This window comes from Cariama cristata, unplaced genomic scaffold, assembly GCF_000690535.1.
Source record: "Cariama cristata isolate BGI_N322 unplaced genomic scaffold, ASM69053v1 scaffold1109, whole genome shotgun sequence".
In the NCBI taxonomy this organism is placed as follows: domain Eukaryota; kingdom Metazoa; phylum Chordata; class Aves; order Cariamiformes; family Cariamidae; genus Cariama; species Cariama cristata.
Window position 1 is genome coordinate 26,462 of NW_009633800.1, and position 19,448 is coordinate 45,909.

General features: G+C 42.0%; 1 protein-coding gene across 1 annotated transcript in view; it reads right to left on the minus strand.

The window, feature by feature from the left end:
- Window positions 1–19,448, minus strand: part of NPTN (neuroplastin) — a gene marked incomplete at its 5' end in the record, with an annotated part of 32,947 nt that overhangs the window by 2,167 nt on the left and 11,332 nt on the right. Inside the window, 2 exons of the mRNA XM_009706872.1 lie at window positions 10,150–10,423; window positions 11,964–12,097. Coding sequence (XP_009705174.1) covers window positions 10,150–10,423; window positions 11,964–12,097 — 408 coding nt within the window. The remainder of the gene's footprint in view (window positions 1–10,149; window positions 10,424–11,963; window positions 12,098–19,448) is intronic.

The window sequence follows — 19,448 nt, forward strand, 5'->3', positions numbered from 1 at the left end:
AATCCAGGGACAGACAAAGAAAGAAAAAAAACAGTCAGTCTTTGCACCGTGCAGCAGCTGAACTGCAAACAGCAAACTGATCTATCTACAGCATTAAAGGCCATTCCACTTGGTAGTGCAAAGATTCATGGAGTTACTTTTCTGGATTCAAGTTTTAATGGCAGGTATGTTGCTTCAATGGTTTTAGTTAACACTTTGAATGCTTGTCATGAAGAACTGCAACTGTAGCGGACAGATTGTTGCAATATGGTCAGACTCATCTTGTCCCCAAGTTCCAGTGGTTCAATCTCATAAAAAATAGATGAGAAGACAAACCAACGTTTCAGTTGTAAAATCCTGCTGGTTGTTTTCTTGCATTGATTGGGTTTTTTCATATATATATATTTTTTTAAGCCGTTCTTCAACTGCTGGTGGGTAATCACTGGTATATACACAACAGGGTATATACACCACGTGCTCATCTTCCCCCATGGATGATACAATCTCTACATATTCTGGTTTTCTCAATGTCTAACCAGACCAGGTTAGGGGGAGGTTAAAGATGCAACACTAGGTTCGAGTACCCAAACGTAGTCTGTGGGCAGTGGTAAGCATTATGCGCGTGTCCCAGAGAGCAGAGGGCTCAAAACACCGGGAAAAGTTACGGGTGTTGTAACATCTCCAGGCACAACAGACTTCAGCTACACAAGACTGACAGCATGGTTCTGCCTGTGTCTCTTGGCAAAACTATTATTTTAAGAATTGGTAAAAAAAATAAATCTGCCAATGAGGAATGCTTCGCCGTAGCTCTTTTAGGACCAATTTCATGTTGGTTTGTTTTTGTGTTTTTTTTTTTTTTTTTTTTTTTTTACTATAAAACACCTTATTTTGCTCCCAAGCTGCAGTACAAAAGACAAAAGTGCATTTAAACAGCAGCACAAAAATCAGTCCAGAAAGTTAATGCTCCTGTAGAAGTATTTTGGGGGGAACCAATTCAGGACCTGCTGTTTTTGGCACTCAACAGTTGCCATTCCCACCTCTTGCTAGAGGGATTTTTTTTCACTGAAGTCTTCAAGAAACTCTCAGCAGGATTCCACAAGGGTGCTTAGTGCACATGAAGCAGTTATGGAAATTACAGTCTTAACAGTGTAGGCATCCGCATGAGCACACGCTAGGAGTAATGTCGGTCAAAGGGGACATTACTCCACCTGCACCTTCAAGGCAACGGATAGGCAAAGCCACCGCTAGCACAGACAGTGACCGGAACAAAAAAGTATTTCAAAAAAATAAAGAACTAACCACAAACCAAGAGCTTTACAGCCAAAATAACACACTAGCGACACACCAGTGTCCACAGAAGTCCATTACCAGCAACAGTACACTATCAGACAAGATACAGAGAGAACTAGGACTAGTAAGGACAACCAAACATCAATGTGCTGTTGTATATACAGTGGAGATATACAGAGACACATCAGGTACTGAAACACAAAGCACAGTAGAGTAAATCTAGAACTTCCTTCCACAAACATCTTTTGATTCACAAAAGATTTTAAAAGCAGGCTGCGCTACGCGCTCCGCACGCTGGGTGGGAAGAGCCTCGGACAGAGAGCGAGCCCTTCGTTCCCCCCACCCCCAGATCAGAACTGCCACCGATGCCATTCTGCTTTAAGACTCGGTTAGCTCAGCTTTCTGACAGGTATCATCGACTTCTTTGAGAGTTTGTTTGGCTGGACTTCAGAAATATCAAACTGCACCGTTAAGATACAAGCTCTCTCTCTCACTATAAAATCACCACTTTTTCCTTCTCTGTTAAAATATGTAGATGCCTATTGCAGATAAGTAGCTCTGTGTGTTTAGAAAAAAAAAGCTTCATATTTATAAAGGCTGCCATTGGGTGTTTTCCTAACAAAGATCCAACAAAAAGGCCATTAGAATACTTAAGATTATATGGTGGATCACCACCACTCGTCCCTTTCCCATCTATAACCTAAACACAGATAAAATAAGACCGAGGAAAATTTCTCTGTGCATTACTATCCTGGTCAGCCATTTAACTGCTGGAAAAGCATCCCCAGTACAGTACAGACAAAGACCGAAACCTTAGCAAAATCAGGGGGCAACAGAACAACAGAAAAATAAGTACAAAATTAGACTAAATAAAGATTAAAAATAGCAAACTGAAATCCAAATTAGTTGTGAACGTGGATGAAGAAGTTTTAAGAAAAAGTGTTAACGTTATGACTTGTGCATTGTATAGACTGAAGCGGAGATTAAACAAACTCCAAAGCATGCAGATCTCTCACTTACCACCATTTTTTTAAGGGTATGATGCAATTGAAGGGGGGGAAAAAAAAAAAAAAAAAGAAGTCATAGTAACCGACAAATATCAATATAACTCAAAACCTTTATGCCAGAAGACCTGCTCTAGTAACCGATTGTCTCTAACAGTACGTAAAACCTATGGCCATAGAGAACATCCTCCCGGTATGCTGCTTCATTCCATTCCGCACCCACGGGGCTCCCGAAACGCTGCCAGGTGAGCTGTAATTTTATAATTGACCACACTAAACTCCTCCTTTGGCAGGAATTTCCTTTTGAATTTGGAGGGGATCTGCAAACTCCAAAACCCCCTGTTGTTTTATATAATACAAGATTTTTAAAAAAACCCACCCAGCCAAGCCTTTCTTGTGGGTATAGCGATTATCTGCTTAGTGTTGCCCTGACATAGCACATTTCTGAACTGAAAGGTTAGAATTGCTGCTGTCTTTAACGCATCGTGTAACACATGTAATCAATCCTTCCAGGCAAAAATATCTGGACATTAAAATTGCAAGATGATGACAAATAGATTTGCTTTAGCTCCTCCACTTGTTTTAACTGTCTGGGAATGTAACTCTTGCTTCAGCAGTCTGAGAAGGGGGCTGTGTTTTGTGCCCCCACCTTGTACTTTCAGCCTGAATTTATAAGGCATTTTAGATGTTACACAGTTTTTCACCTCCTTTGGAAAGCCACAGTACTGATTTTTAATATAAAATTAATTTTGTGTAGCCTCTTATGACTGATGAAATTTAAAAATGAAACACTAATGGGTAGTTCCAGCACTAAGAGTCACATTTTTGCACCCGAAGTGACTCTTAAGTTTCCGCTCATGCTTTAAAACTTGCAAAGAAATCTACATGGAGAGGAGTCGAGACCAGCAGCTTCAGCAATGGTTCTTACGCTGGCATGTGGCAACCCCCAGACCTGCCCTTCACAGATCAATAGTGAACTGGGGCATTATTAAAATGAAACTTATGTTCCATTTCTGTTCAAATGCTCAAAAGGAAAAGCCAGTGTCGGTGGCAACTTTGGGGTCCTGTGTTACAATACAGCTTCTACAATCTGCAAAGCAACTTGTTGGAACTATTACAGAGACCGCTGGGGAATTTTTATATTTAAAGGCTAGCTTGGGATTTTGCTTTCTGGGAAGAGAAAATTTGACACTGGCTTGAAAACTTTTGAGAAGAACATTTATAAGAATTTAGATGTGTTTGGCCAAGTTGGAAAAATTAAAGTTTTTATAAATTTTTCAGTTAACTCGTAAAACATTTGGAAGGCTCCACATCGAGCACTCAAAGCAGTCCACAGCCACGCAGGACCATGACACTTTCTCACAAGGCAGCTTTCACAGGGACGTTACAACCTGCATTAACTATTTAGGGCTTTGGTTGCACGCAAAGATTTGAAGGTGGCATTTACCACCACGATGCACATCAGGTTCGGAGCAATGCTCTTCTCTTTGGCTTCGTTAACAGGAATATTTTGGAGGGAGGGGGAAGAAGAGGTGAATGGAGACACTCGTCTTGCTCCATAAAGCAAACCAATAAAAATAAAGCAGTTGCTGTGAAGCAGAATGAAGGTACAAGCGTATCGGCAACAGAGACTCTCTGGCCAAGATTACTTACATCAGACTGGAGGAATTCTGATCCTGTAATAGCACTGAACAAATTAGTACATTAGCCCAGAGGAGCCGGGCTATTCGATTACCACTGTGATACAACGATGCTTGCCGTTAGGTATAGTTGATAGCTACACAGTCTCGCAATGTGCCTGTCCGACAATTTTCTCCCCTTGATGAGTTTTAAGTGTGGGAGAGAAAAGTGCAGGTAATAGAGGGAAAAAAAAGACCAAAACCCAAAATTAACTTGTTACATGGTAAACTGTTTCAGTGAAAACATTTTGTTCTTTAAATTACTTACAGTAATAGCAGGAACAGGGAAAGTCAAGAAAAAAAAAAAATGAGTATTAGAAAGAATGTGGGGATATGGATGGAGCTTCTGCAGAGCCGGAGCAGAAAAACATTTATGGAAAGTTTTTGTATTAAGCTGAGAAATGAGAAGGGAAGAATGAAAAAGGACATGTTATAACCCAGTCACCTCATGGCTTCGAGCTAAATATCATGCAGAATATGGATTTTAAAGTAAAAACTGTTTACATTCCTATGGGGGAATGTAGCCGAGAAGTTTTTACTTTCTACTTACCCCAGAACACACCCTTTAAAACAGCATCTTTGCTAATTTTAGGCTATTTGATCCAACAACAACAGAAAAAACACTTTCTTTAGGAATCTCTGATATGCTACGTTCAGGTCACAATGGCTGATCAGTACGTCTATCAAAAATAAGCAGCTGAAGCTATACCACAGAGGAATGAAAAGCTATTTGCTTCCTTTTTATTGTCAAGGGAAGCCCAAGCAACTTGCATTCTGAGCAAAATGCATCAGCAGTCCCCTGCTGAAACTGTTTCCCATTGTACATGCAGTGATGTGCCAGCATCTCTGGCCTTGACATGCCACGTTCATGCAGCTTTCATCACCAAAAGCCACTGGAAGCTGCACGTTATTCACCTGTTCTTGATTTTACAAAACCTAGCCACTCTCTGGCAAAGGTACGTGATCCGTATATTGCTTTACCATGTGTGAAGCAAGTCAAAACTCTCATTTTGAAAGGATGCAGAAATTCAAGAGCAATCTGTCCTCCCTTCCTCCTTCCAGCACATAATTTGGATGCAAGGGGGCTCGCACCTGGGGGCAGGTTACTGGAAGTACTCACTGCAGTCACCTCCCCTCCCAGGAGGACGAGAATGCCCCTAATCCACAGGCATGACAGCAAGAACCTGCACTGGGCATCCGCTAATGCCATCCTTGCACCATTTCTGGTGGAAATACAGATTTCACGGGTGCAAAGTTCCTTTTTCTGCTATACAGCAGCGGGGGCGGGGGGGACACGGATGGACAACAAAATCCAAACCAAACCAGAATAAACTCACAGATCTGAATCATGTGAAGGAGGAAATATTAGCAAAGGAGCTACTGAGCAGCCCTGTTCCATGGCATAAAAAGCAATTCAACTAAACACAAAGAGCAAGGTTCATGCAAAAAAATCTGCAGTCAAGAAATGCCAAAGTTAAAGGAGCGTCCTCGCTCTTCCAGCATGGCAGTGGTTCCAGGAGGAGGTAACACCTTTCGTAAGGCCAACAAATACGTTGGGAAAGCGTCCTGTAACACACAGCCCTTTATGCCCCCCAAACCCTGAAACCAAAGCAGCCTCACTCTGCAGCTAAACAGTAAATTGAGCAGAACTGCTCCAAATCTAACCAGGTTATCTGTCACTCTACTCATCGGCGAAGAGGTGAGGTAGTTGGCACGCCAAGACAGGTAACTCTTAGCCTGTAGAACACGGAGATGAGAGAGAGGGGAAGGGAATTAATTCAATTGTCTTTTATTTTGGCTGGCCAGGTAGAGTTCCCAAGCACTCTGGAAAGCATCCCAGACACCTTCCAGGATAGAGATAACATTTCTCTCCAAACAGTCACATCCCCCATGAGTAACTGGGTGCTTCTGTTCAGCATTAATTATCAAAAGTGCTTTTTGGCACTTCTTTGTTCAGACTCACCAAAAAGGTACAGCCCTCAAGCCTTGCTTATTTTTCTTTAGGCTGATGCAGCTGTAAGACCACTCACTTTTCTATGAAGTTCTTACAAATATCCTCTTGTGTGTATGCAAGCACACTGCAAATACAAACACTGAAATTACTGATCTGGTTTGTCAAAGGGGTTTTCGCTTCTTTTTGCCTGAGAGACATCATATTCCTCTGAAAACAGTTCTTCAGCAGTCAGGGTGGAGTGGGGAGACCCCCAGGATTTGCCATCTCACTACCTTACGCTACATCGAATTGGAGGATTCTTTGGAATAGTTCAATACAGTTCTCAAAAGAGAGCCGCAAGATGAGCAGTTTCTGGAAGGCGGCACCTCAGCGAAGGCAGGGGAGTACAGCCAAGAAAGGTAAAAGGACTTAAATTAAGTGTGCCCGTCATTAATGGAGCCTGGAGCAATCCTGCTCCAGCTTTCAGCTTCGGTTGCTTTTGCCCAAGGGGCTGAACACAGCACAGCACACCTCAAAGGGCTGCCTGTAACTTGTGTAGGCTTAACTAAGCCAGCCCTAGAAACGACGTCACCTGGGTACTGCACAAGGTGAGAGCTCAGCATCGGCACCAGCATCTCCCAGCAAGACCCAAAAATAAGTGCTGCTCAACTGGATTTCATCCTACCCTGTTATCAGTCAGGCTCTGCACGGGCTGTAGGTGTGCTTCTAGACTGTCGATTTAACAGTTACCTCAGCTCCAGAAAGGCTTTGATTTTTCTGTATATAGGGGAAGTTACCACGTTCAGCATGACTGTTTTTCTTCAAAACTTTTTAAGAAATCCTTAAAGTGTCCCAAGTAAGTCATCTTAGCACTAGGTCTATGCAGATATCCCCACTCCTGAGATCCTCTCAACAGGCGAGACAGTAGCCAGTACATCCGAGGATTCTCAAGGGGAAAGAAAGCCTGACTGAACATGGGAGATGCCTCTCCCAAAGGCGGGATCAATGGCACCCCACAAACCACCCTGAAACACTGCAGAGGGGCAAGACTACAGGTACAAAGCTTGCACCCCAACATTTAGGCTGTTTACCAGTGGCAGACACCTCATCTGCAGGAAGAGACAGCCTGCAGCAAGAGGACGTGCCAAGCCAAATGATAACGATCCACTAGGCAGCGGTCCACAATAAGATGCAAAATGGCCATCCATCCTCAAACATGGCTGAGGTTTTTTTGGCTGCTTCTACCTGCTACTCCAGAGCAAAGGAAGAACATCAGAGAAATCTGGTGACTAAGGAAAGTCCAGAGTTATTTCACTATGGGAAGATGGGGAGCGCAGTGATGGTGGGGAATATGAAGGAATCTCAAGTGTCTAAGGAAAAATTTGGAGTGGTCCAACGACAAAACTCACATCCCAGCAAGAGGGGCCATCAGTGAGGTTACCACCTTGGTGAGGCTACCAGGTTTTTTCCCCTGTTAGCAAGGGGGCACTAACAGCTCAATCATTACTGTTGCAGCAGCTTCACATGAAGATCTGGCACAACCATAACCCTTGCCCTTAAAGCTTGACACATCGAAACCAATACTAAATAATAAAAAATTCAGAAAACTAGCTGATAGTTGAGAGAGATCACAGCTGTTGCCAAATAATATTTATATTAAGTAATACAGTGTTTAGACTAATATCTGCATGAGTTGCTGGCTCAGCTATAGGCTCATTAATGTTACCCGCTACAGCTCACTGCAGCATGCGGAGGCGGAGGTATGATTTTGGAAGCAGAGAGCTTAAATTCCAAATGATAAGCACGCCATTGCATTAAAACATTAACTTTGGCATTTCATAACCATGTATTTAAAAGAATGAAATTAAGAATAACCTAAGTAAAACATCCAAGTGTGGAAATCAGCAGACCATCAACGATTTCTCACATATACAGTCATAAAATGCCCCTGCTTATAGGGTGTTTCCCACCATGGTATTACAGAAAGCTTCAAATGCTGTTACAGAAAAGGCAAGAGTATCCAAAGGAATGTAGGACTCAAGTTGGCCTTTAGTTGAGAAGATGTTATGCTGATTATGTCTCTTCATCCACGCAAACCTCATACACAGATATTGACTGCAATATTCAGTATTGGATTTTTGTCCTCCAAGAAAGTGGACAGAGAAAACACCTGTCCACCACAGAGGTGCACCACTCGCCCGGACTCAAGCTTAGTTGCCTTTAAAATAATAGCAGACTGAGCAAGCAAATTTAGCAACCTCAGTTACTCGGGCTCATCATCTTGGACACCTCCATCAGAGATGATGAGCCTGGTTTCCTCAGGCATCTGAAGAGCGGCCAGACCAGCCAGGAAAACTTCAGCCTTTGAAACAAACAGGTAGTGAACTCTTCACCTCCAACGTGTGCTTAATCGCACTAACATGGTGGTTGTGTTGCGATCTGGTCAAATCAAAGCCAATTTCTATTGGATGAAGTCCATTTAAGGCTGATTGCAATGAATATTTATGTATCAAATTACAATCTGGTATCTTGTTTTGGTCCTTATGAAATATCATCAAACAAAATTCTGAAATGCAGGGAACTATGAAGAGCCACCGACATAGAGGTGAGATTCTCTCCAGCCATCCCGACATCAAAGTTAGGCCAATGTGGCATAGCAACATGGGAGATGTGCAAGAGAACATTTAAATTGTCTTTATTTTCTGGGCTGGCTGGGAACTACTTTGAGGACAAACTGCTGGCAGTATAAACCCCTTAGCAACTGTGAATCTGTTAGTTATGCAGAGGAACATGCACTACATAGTTTAAATTTTTTTGGATACACACCTCGATCAGTCTAAATGCATGCTCTGTAAGCAGTTAGTAAATGCTACTCAAGTGGTTAAGATCAAAAGTTAGTTTCCTCTAGGTATGCACTACTTAAGACAGTTTTTGTCTGCCACGGAAGTGATCCAAGCCTCAGCCATTCTCAGAGTATTAACATTTATTCTCTGTTTCATAAGGTTTTTTTTTCTTTCTTTCATTCTCTGAAACATAGCTCAGGAACTGTGATGTTTTTGCCCAAACTTCACAAGCAGATCAGTGTTTCAGCACCTACATTTTCATCCCAAAAGGCAAACCTCTTGTCATGTTGTTACTGATCCCTCATGCAGCTCGACAACTAGTCATTGCTACACAAGCTGCAACACAGCTGCCTTGGGAAGCTATCTACCATGCTAGAGGGCTCGTCCAACCCAGGAAGACACGAGTGATTGAGTGCTTCCCACACTGATTCAACATGTTTCCCTCCACATACTCTAAAGCACCTGCTCCATTACTTGGACGTGTCACGTTCCTACAGCACGATGGCAAACCAGCCACTTCTCGCAGGGATTCCTTGGATAGGTTTTCTTGATAAACACTGTAGTAAGCAGCTGTCACATTAAAGCCTGTTTCTTGATATGGGTCTTTCAAATACTCATTTTAGCCTCAAACTGCACCTTCCTCCATCTTTGAAAGAGGAAGGTATGCAGAAGAAGCTCAAAGATAAAACAGTTACTACTTTTTTGTGTACCAAACACGGTTTAACGAATTAGTGCTACCATCAAATCTGATAAAAAAAAAACCCTTATCTTTAGAAAATATAACTCAGTGGCTATTACAATTAGACAGTTTCCAAAGTATTCCTTAAATACAAATTCAGTTACACATCAAAATAAGCGGCTCTACCCCCACCCTTTTAACACTGAAAACATTTTCTTTTAGAAGCATCTCTGTGATCCCAATCACTTTAAGTGTGATGTTTCCTTACAAAACCTGACCAGTCTTCATTCCAGATCCCACATGGAAGAAGGAGCGCCATCATGGATTACAGTGTTTCCAGCTCTCCCTCTGTGCTGCCCTATGCTCCTCAGGGCTGACGTGCAGGATTTCTCAGGGGTACTACAGCAGGAAAGAGTCGGGAGCGCTAGACTCACTCTTGTGTAACAAAAGCTTTAAAGCTATTGAAATAACTGCCCTCCCACCCCATAGTCCGAGATCGGGAAATCCAGTGTTAGGACTTTGCACAACACTTGGACTCTCTGCGCTTGCTGGGCTTAATGTTTGGGGAGTGACCAGATGAGAAAGCAGAGAGCTCAGAGCTGAACGAACTGTGCTGTTGATCCTTCCTGCCACAAGGCCCCATTCTGTTCTGCTTCCACAAGTTCACTTTGCCCTTTTTTCTTTTTTTTTTTTTTTAATCCCTCCTTTTTTCCTCCTTACAAGTGGCTTTGAGCACACTTACCGTCTGGGACTTCATCCGGCCGCTTCCTTTTCTCATAAACAACTATGATGACAACAAGGATAACGATTTCTGCCAAGATCCCCAAAAAGGGCCAAAGGGGAGCCAAGTGGCTGCGGACACGGAGGATGGTTGTCACCGAGACAGAGCCGACCTGGTTGGTTGCGTTGCACTGGTATTCGCCAGGATCCTCGTTTATCTGTAGGTTTGTGATGCTGAGCTCAGTGTAGTTGTCTTTATTTGAAATAAAGAATCTGCCGGAGGAGTTGTTGATGTCCTGATAAAAGGAGGAAGGTTGAAGACAAAAAGAGCAAGAGCTTTAGTAAGTTCTGGTGCCTTTTCATTTCCATGTCACAGAATCTAGAAGAGATTTGAGAGATTCTTGCAAAGAGGCCAGTTCCTTAACACAACAGGAAAGCCCACTACTGGTGTCTACTCTGTATCTCTCACTAAAGTGAACTATGCCTCAAAACAACAATAAAAAATGCCAGCTTAACTGACAACCTGTATTTTCACCCTACTTTAACAGTATCAGCCCATGAAATGCCAGTGGCTGTGATCACGTAAGCTATGATGTTATGTTCTCAGCCTTTTACTTCAAGAGAAATCGTTACACTCCATTCACCAGTTAACAGCAATAAGATGAAACAGGTCAACAAAACCAGATGAGACAAGTAACAGGAGAGAGGATACGTTCCTCAGCAGGGGACAAAACAATTTCAGTGGCAGGGGGGGGAGCAGTACCAGTTAACGATTATTCTACACTGCATTAGATAGCATTTTCTAACTATTTAAGGTATGGTGGCCCTAATAAAATTTTGGCTTTGCAATGTTTTTAAAAGAAACACACACTGCTCACAGATCTGTGGTCAGGGCAGCATAAGCCACTGACTTCAGGATTATTTAGAGAAGCTGGAATTCAAGGCACCATATTCTTTCTACTTTTTAAAGAGATCCAGAGTTGCTTCCGTTTAAAGAATTTAACAGGGGCAAAACTTAGACAAAGTATGGATGTTTGATCTTTCTGAAAGTTAATCTAGGATGAATTTCTCAAGTAACTTCTCAAGAAAGACAGTGTGAAGGGAGAGCTGCACAGCACCATAGAGGACTCTGATGACTCACAGCAACTTGGTAACTCACTCATAAAGCACTGCCCCATCAAAATTTAAGCTCGCACTTAACAGTGAACAATCAACCCATACTGTTATTTGCTTAACATTTTTTCTTCATCTATCAATCAAATTGCTACCTCTCTGGCAGATCATACAGCAATATAAAAATAGGTGGGCTGGGGATTTAGCAACCTCCAGCTTCTCTTCTGCTATTCCAATTGCTGGTGAAATTGTATTGCTCACTAGATCAGTTCCGACATGGAAAAAATACGATCACTTAAACACTAATAGGTATCATTGCCACATCCTCGTATTAAGTCTTGTGAGTTCAACCAGTAAAACTAGAAAATAGTTTGAGAAATTTATAACCAAATGCATTTTTAAAATCACATCTCATAACTGACATCTTGCAATTTGTAGCAGATACCCTGAAAATTCTCTCTCTGAACAGTTCACAACTTTGTCCAGCAGTAATGCAATGAGCAACTCTGTTCACACACAGTGACAATATAAATATCCATTTTATACTCACTGCTGCTGAAAAATTTCAGCTTCACTCCCTAATGTGTCAGACTTTTAAGGAACTGCATTTTGAGAAGTTGCAAGACACCCTAAATAATATATCCCTAAAACCAAGGCGCTTGTTTCCTTCCTTACTGGGAGTTTTGGCAGGTTAATACATGCCTGACACCCCAGTTTTCTTACCTCAAATACTCCATTGACCTTCTTGCGCCACACCCACTCAGGATGTGGGAAGCCCACAGACTTGCAGTACATGAGTGCCTCCTGCCCCTCATTCTTATTTTCACTCCGCTTGTGGCCAGTGATGTCAGGAGTAGCTATGAAACAAACCAAAAAAACCCTCTGTTTACAAGCTGCTCATTAAAGACAGAGTTATTTCAAGCTCTGAGAATTTAAACAGAAAATAAATGACAAGCTCCCTGGAAGCTGTTGCCTTTCCCCACACTGAGCCCATCTTACAGAAGAAAAATTATGATTCCCATGTCTCTCCAAGCAGCATCTCAACTGAAGATCTGCAAGAATGTCCTTCAGGCTTGGTTTGCCAGACAAATTGAGGGACAAGGGAGAAATCTCAACATCAAACTTGAGTTATCTACCACAAACCTACAAAATTAAGATGGCCCAGCTGTTCCCCACTGCAGGAAGCTGAGAAATGTCTCCCCTCCACTGCTCAGGAGATCCCTGAGGCTCTGCAGTACCTTCAGCTTTGAAACAGAGCTGTCAGAGATTCTGGTTACAACTTGCCCATCGCGCCAGGACTCTGAACTGATACTGTCTCAACACAAATTTCTGAAAGCTGAATCAAGGTATTCTTCCTTGCAGCAAGATTTTAGATTTCGTCCACAAACGTGGTGTGTCTTGTTACACTTTACAGTTATTACACCTCACAGCAACCGTGCTCCTGGGTGCTGTCGAGTATCTGTAATGCAGAAGTCAAAATCCCTCCAACAAATATTGTTTCATTCAGCCTGCCCACAAATACATACAGTCTAAGGAGGGCTGCAGGTAAAGCTGGGCAACCACAACCAAAACACAGCCCTGAATATCAGCAGAGGGTCTTCTGAATTCATTTATCTATAAATAATGTCACTGCTGTTTGGCACATTTGTCACAGCAGCCCGTTGCAGCCTCATACCTCATGAGAGATTACAATGGATCAATGGACTGCCTGAGCTGAACTTTTGCTTAAGCAGATGGCTTTGGTGCCGTAGTGACCACCTTCAAAGCCTGTTCGCTTTCTAGCTTGCTAATTATGTCACACGTGGCCTGCTGTGTGATCCCAGGACACTGATCTGTTAATCCAGTCAAAGTCCAATCTGAGTGCTCCAGGAAAAGACCCCCAGGCACTGGAATTTATTACAAGGGTCTATTCAAGGAGAGTCCCCTAGAGAGGGAGCATGGGTTTGCGACAGCTTATCTGCAGCTGCAAGCTAAAAGACTTAAGCAAATTTCACAATTCTGATCAGTCACAGTGAACAAGCAAAACCTCTTCTGCAACCAGACAGCATCAGCTGAACCAGCTCTTCCCCAAAATTATATCACAACTCCTTGGGAAAATGTTCGGCAAGTTTAAGTGCTAAAGGAATTACCATATTTCAAAGGCAAGGGCTTTTCAAATGCAGAAAGCATCCTACGCCTTACTCCTGCAAGATTCTTTTTGGACAGTAATGCAGCTGATTGATAATGTTGTTAGAAGCAGCATTAAAATAAGCTTCTGAACAAGAAGAAAATCATGGTTGTAAGAATACTTAAGCTACAGCATTCCTTAGTATGTGCATATTCACCTGAAAAGACACCATCAGGAGAGGCTGATCAACCCAGGCTTTTCTCAAAATGCCTATGTAAATTCAAATAGGATGTTCAACACAGGTGTGAGCTTTGCAATAGTCCTGATCATGTGCCATGTAAAGAAACATACACTTGCTGCTTACAGAATTAACTCTTAGGTGCATTTTCTAACGCATGATTTGCTCCAACTCAGGAACAGCCAGAGCTGTCGCTATGCACTGACAAGCTGAACAGATCCTCCATGCTGGATGCTGTTGCAGAGGATGCAGAAGCCAGTTCCTTAGCAGAGATATTGCCCATCAGAAATTAAAACTAAACCCAGGACTTCTAGTAGAGCCCTTAAGGAAGTTACACCATTTTAAAGTATTTTAGTACATTAAAAATCAAAAAGAAATTAAAAAAAAAAAGAAAGAACGTGCTTAAGTAAACACCTTTTACAGCAGGGAGCTGAAAAGGAGCTCATTACCTAAGAAAAATACTACGATCGTATCATCCCATAAGGAAGAAGGTGAAGGAAGTACCAGACCAAAGTCTGCAAGCTAGACAAATGCTGACTAGTTGCAAGATGATGCAAACCATAACCATGATATAGAACAAGGCGCTAGGGGTTTTATTTAAGAAAACTGACACCTAAAATGTATCTTTACACATCAAATGTGAAAATACTTTGAGAGACAAAACCAAACTTTTTGTCAGATCATAACAATTCTCCGGTCTTGTGCAAAAAGAAGCTCCCAGGTATAGAAACTGAAGCAAGCTGGAAAGGAAAACGACACTCCATACTCGCTAAGTGATCATATACTACTTGTGCCTACAAGGTGCAATAATACTTGGAGGAAATTAAGTTTTCAAGCTGAAGGTCTCCAATAAGAAAATAAGTCAGCTTTAGGGTTGAGTGCACTGCTTTACATCTTCAGGATATTAAGCATCAGTACGCACCTGCAATGTCCTTTCAAAGCACCGTCTGCAGCCTCAAAGAGGAATAAAACTTTCATTCCAAAAGACAGTGGTTCAACAAAGTGAATTTCATCTCATGATCTATTGAAAGGTATCATCTCCTCCTTGCTAGGCTTGGAAAGTTCTCTTTTAGGCAGGAGCTAGGTAAACCCAATGACTTCTCTGCAGTTTTTGCTTACTTGAGGATGATATGCAGAGATCACATCCAACCTACTGAAAATCAAAGGCCAGCAGAAGTGGAGCACAAGAGACAGACTTAAGGTGGCAAGGCAACGGTCCCAAAACTGGCACTGAAGGGCTGTCAAAAGTGATTGCAAATTACTCCCATTAGGAAAAAAAGAAATAGGATTCATCAACTTAAAGCTGAAGCCCCACACAGTCTCCATCTGTCAGCACTTAATTTTTCACTGCCATCTACTAGCAGACAGCGAGTCAAAGCAGAACCTTGCAGGGGAAAAGGGTACAGTAAGTCAGCACTCTGCAGCTGGCCCACTTTTTCTCTAAGGTTGCTGATAAAGACAGAAAGAAAGAAGGAAAGCTTTCTAGGACACCTTAACTTCTACTGCAGGGTGACCTACTGTTCTCCTACAGCCAAGAGATAATTATATTTATTCAAGAAGAGGACATCTTCACCGGGTTATCCCAATGAGAACATAAGTGACAAGAATACATTCTGCTCTTTTCTTGCTGGGCACAGTTATGCAGCAGCCATTTCCAGCTCTACTAGGACAGGGACTATTTTTGAACGCAGTCTGAGGGGAGCGCTACATGGAATATTAATATTTCAGGGCATGATGCTAGCCAGTTTCAAGATATGGCTGAGACATTAATCCAGTACTTACTCTACCAAATCGTTTGGTTGATGGTGTTCTGCCGTAAAAACTACAATTAAAATATTGCTGCAACTGTCCTCAGTCACAGATTTAGCAACAGAGGATGTTTTCCTGTGCAGCTTTTCAAGTCAAGCTTTTTCTTCCACCATGCTGCTCCAGTGCCAGTAACAGACAAAGCACAGAATGAAGCAGGTTTTGTTCAGAAAGGATTTAGATTTCACTTCAGCTTTTAAGCAACAGAACCCACATCTCTGTTCAGATACAGTTGGCTGTGGAGACGTGGGCACAACATGCTATGTGTCAGCTTCTACATCAACGAGACCAAGATAATGCCCCTGATAAAACAAAGCAAGTTTTTAATTCTTACACTGTGAAACAGGACAACTAAATACTGAAGGTTTGTTTGAAACAGCACATAGAAGAGCAAAAAGAGGCAGGGCTAGTTTAAATTAATTGCTACCAAAACCACCCCAAAAACTCAAACAAATTTAGCCATTCTTGACACAAGAGTAAACTTCTGATAAGCATCATTCTTTTGATAGTTTTAAATGGAATCACAACAGAAAGGGGGTTTGTGCCAGAGTAAACACTGGACCTCCATGCTTCAAGTACCCAATAAGCACAAAATACACTGTGCAGCAACTTTCTGGATGGTATGCTTTTAATACAGCCCTTAAAAGAGGGGGGTTTTTGTTGTTACAGGGCATGCAATGTCATTTCTTGATATATATATAGGAGGTATTCAGCCCTTAATTTCCAGGTATTTTCAAGATATTTTACTAGTATTACTAAAAAGGAGAGGAGAACCAATATGCGTAACACCTCCAAACCACGTCCCAGTTAACAAAACCCCTTCAAGTTTTCCCATTAACGGACAAAATTAAAGCAAGGGCAAAAGTACCTAAAAATATTCTTACTTGTAAAAACTAATATGCCTTATGGGTGACCTAGTAAAAGGGCTCTGGAAGATTTATTTTTCTGCACTATAATTCTAATCCTTGTCTACGTTTATAGCCTGGGCGGAGGGCTAAGACACCAAAGGTACTGCAAGAAGGGAGAACGTGACATGCACTTTCTGTGCAATGCTTAGGCTTGCTCTAAGATGCAGTTGTGCTAAGAGAATGCCTGATTTCTTAATTCCTAGTACAGCATTGTGAAACTGCAGCAGAGGTTTCTTAAGACAGCCAGGAGACAAGAAACCAAGATCTTCCATTTTCCAGCATGCTGCTTGGGCTGGAGCCAGAGTGGAAGAGTAACATTGTGAGTGCAGGTATTGCATGTGAAACAAAAGCCCCTGGCTCAGCTGAAGGTAGGGAGTATAGTAATAATTTTTCAAAAGTGGTAGGTTTTATGTCTCTCAGAAGCAGGGAACGGGACTGGTCTGAGCACCTGCTATTGGGAAATCAATAGCAACTGTGGAGAAGAGAAAGTTGCAAAATGAGCAAGGGATGAGGAGGGAAGTCAGAAGAATCCTCTTGACGAGATAATGGCAGCAAGGCCTTATAGGAAGAGGCATTAAAAAGCTCTACCTGTCCAGGTGTACAGAAAGAAGGGAGCCTTTGATGGGAAGGCAGGGCAGAGAGAACAGATGCCTTCCATCAGTTACGCTACATACACCAGTAGCTTTCTTGATGCTTGTGCTACTTCTGGGCAGCCAGAGGCAACTGGAAGCACATTCTTCCCCATCTGGTTCTCACTGCTGCTGCTCTGCACCGGAGTATCAGAAAACAGAAAGACAAACTTGTTTCCTCATTCTCCCAAGATCTTGAGAAGAGCAGCAGGAGGCAGAATTCTTCAGAGTTGAGCTTTGGTGGTTTGTGTTTTTGGTTTTTTGTTTTGGTGGTTGGTTTGTTTGTTTGTTTTTTTTAAATCTTCAAGTTTTCAGAGCTCTAGCATCACAACAACACAGCAAAAGCATTGCAGGTATTTCCACCGTGTGGCAACAGAGCAATTAAAAAAAGCCTACTTCCAGATGGGGAGCACACTGCACCTTGGCTGCTGCCTGGCAGGATCATCATTGCTGAAAATAACTTCCTCGTACATCACGGCCTGGTTACCTGCACCACTTTCAGCCAGTTGACTTCAATGCAAAAGCAAAGGGTGGGAGAAGATGCCCATTTCAAGGCAGAATCTTCCCAATATCAGCATTTGCTCAGCCTGTTGTTTCAGGCTTAGAGCTTCACTCACACAATGCCCCTAACAGCTGTGAAAATTTGACCAAGAATACTCAAAGTCTCCACCAGACACTTCATCCAAAAGCTGACGGTATGAGGGAAGCCAGACTTATACCATTCCTGGGAATTCCAAGAGACTGACAGTAAAACCCCGTATTTTCAACTGCTGTTACACTAGTGCTGCCCTAGGAATTTTTTTACCAAGAAAAGCTGCTTTAAATATGCAAGCACACCTAGCAATTCTAACAGCGATGCTGTTTCCGCAGATCATGTTTCTGCATTTTTCTCTTCTTACATAGCACATGTAGACATTCAAAGAAGAAAACAGGCAACATTACATAAAAGGCAAATGGCACTGCTATATTCTGGATTACATCTGCTGCAAGGCATTTGTTAAAGTTGTTCACAAGTTGTCAGAAAGTCACTATTTTGGTCCACAAGCACTTTTGTATTCAGAACCATCTTTTCTATGGGCATCAGCAGTCAAAAATTGCAATATAATTACAATTAGCAATTAAGCAATTAAATTTGTGTGTAATTGCTTAACCACAAATACTGTGACAAGCCACACATGCAGGTAAGCATTAAATTACGGCATCTGCATGGTCAAACAAGATTCATGCATCACTGATACATTACATATGCCTTGATTAGCAGCTAAGTAACATCTCCACACATGAAGTAGTATCAAAAATCCGTTTGCTTTGAGAACTAGAACTGCTTTGGCAGAACATGTAGAATATTTATATCATACTGCAGGAATCGCAGAGAAAGTCTGCCTTTGCAGAGCAAAAAAAAGCCTGTGTATTCTTTGCAACTAGCATGGATAGTATTCAGAGACATTTATATCCAAGAAAATACGTGCAATGCCATAGAAGTCTAGCTGCATGGCTCTTCCAGGAGCAGTAATGCAAATGAGTACTTTCTGATCAGAATGAATTTATGTACAGCGCTAGGACTGCAAGGAGACTGAAAAGTTCTCTAACTTGTGCTTTAAATGCAGTCCCAATTTACTACTACATAAGTTTCCAAGTAACAGGAGTTAGATAGGAAAGTGTCTTTTCAGTTTAAAAGTATACATGCATTCCAATTTCCAATGTGCTTTGCAGAAGACTTCACAAGGTACTTCCCACCCTAGACAAGCCCTGGTACTTCTCTCTGCCAAGGAGGAATTCAAGGCCCATCAGCCACTCCTGTGATGCTGTAAGGAGGAGCTGGAGAACAGGGTTACCGAGTCCTGGCATTGCCACTGCTGAGCAAGCCGCAGGTGTAATACCTCCCAAGAGTGGTGCTGCAGTCATTACCTTTTAACTGATGACTACTCATTTGTATTGATATTTAAGTTACCTGTGAAAAGTTGTTAGTAGGAATAGTTATTATTCTCTCTCTGGCCTCTGTGCCAGTACTTCAATCAGATATATTAGCTTTTCTTTCTACAGTGTTAAATCTTATGTCCCTGTAAACCTCTCTGCCAAGTTTTGGTGTCCCTGCCTGGCACTGGACAGCAGAGAAGCCCTAAGCCAAATGTTTCTAAGAGGTCTTTTGAGAGATTATATAAAGCTGAAAAAGGTCTTACTCAATTTATTACAAAAGTTAAATTTCCTGTCTCTAGAAGTGGTTTGTCACCCAAAGCAGCCCAGAGAAGGCAGAAAGGACTTAAGATCTTAATTAAGATAACATTAGAAGATTTAGCAATTAGAGCATAAGAGCAGAATGCAAAAATCCCCCCCAAAGAAAAAAAAAATCCCTACACTTATGTACCTTGAACACCCAGAAGATAAGCTCACCAGAAGTACAATGTAAGTCTGAATCCAACTTGCTGTTCGCAAGCCATTATTTTTAGAGGTGCAGTCAGATTTTTAATCAGTAACGGTTCATTTCTCATGTGTTCACATGCCGTACATCTCTTAGCTGGG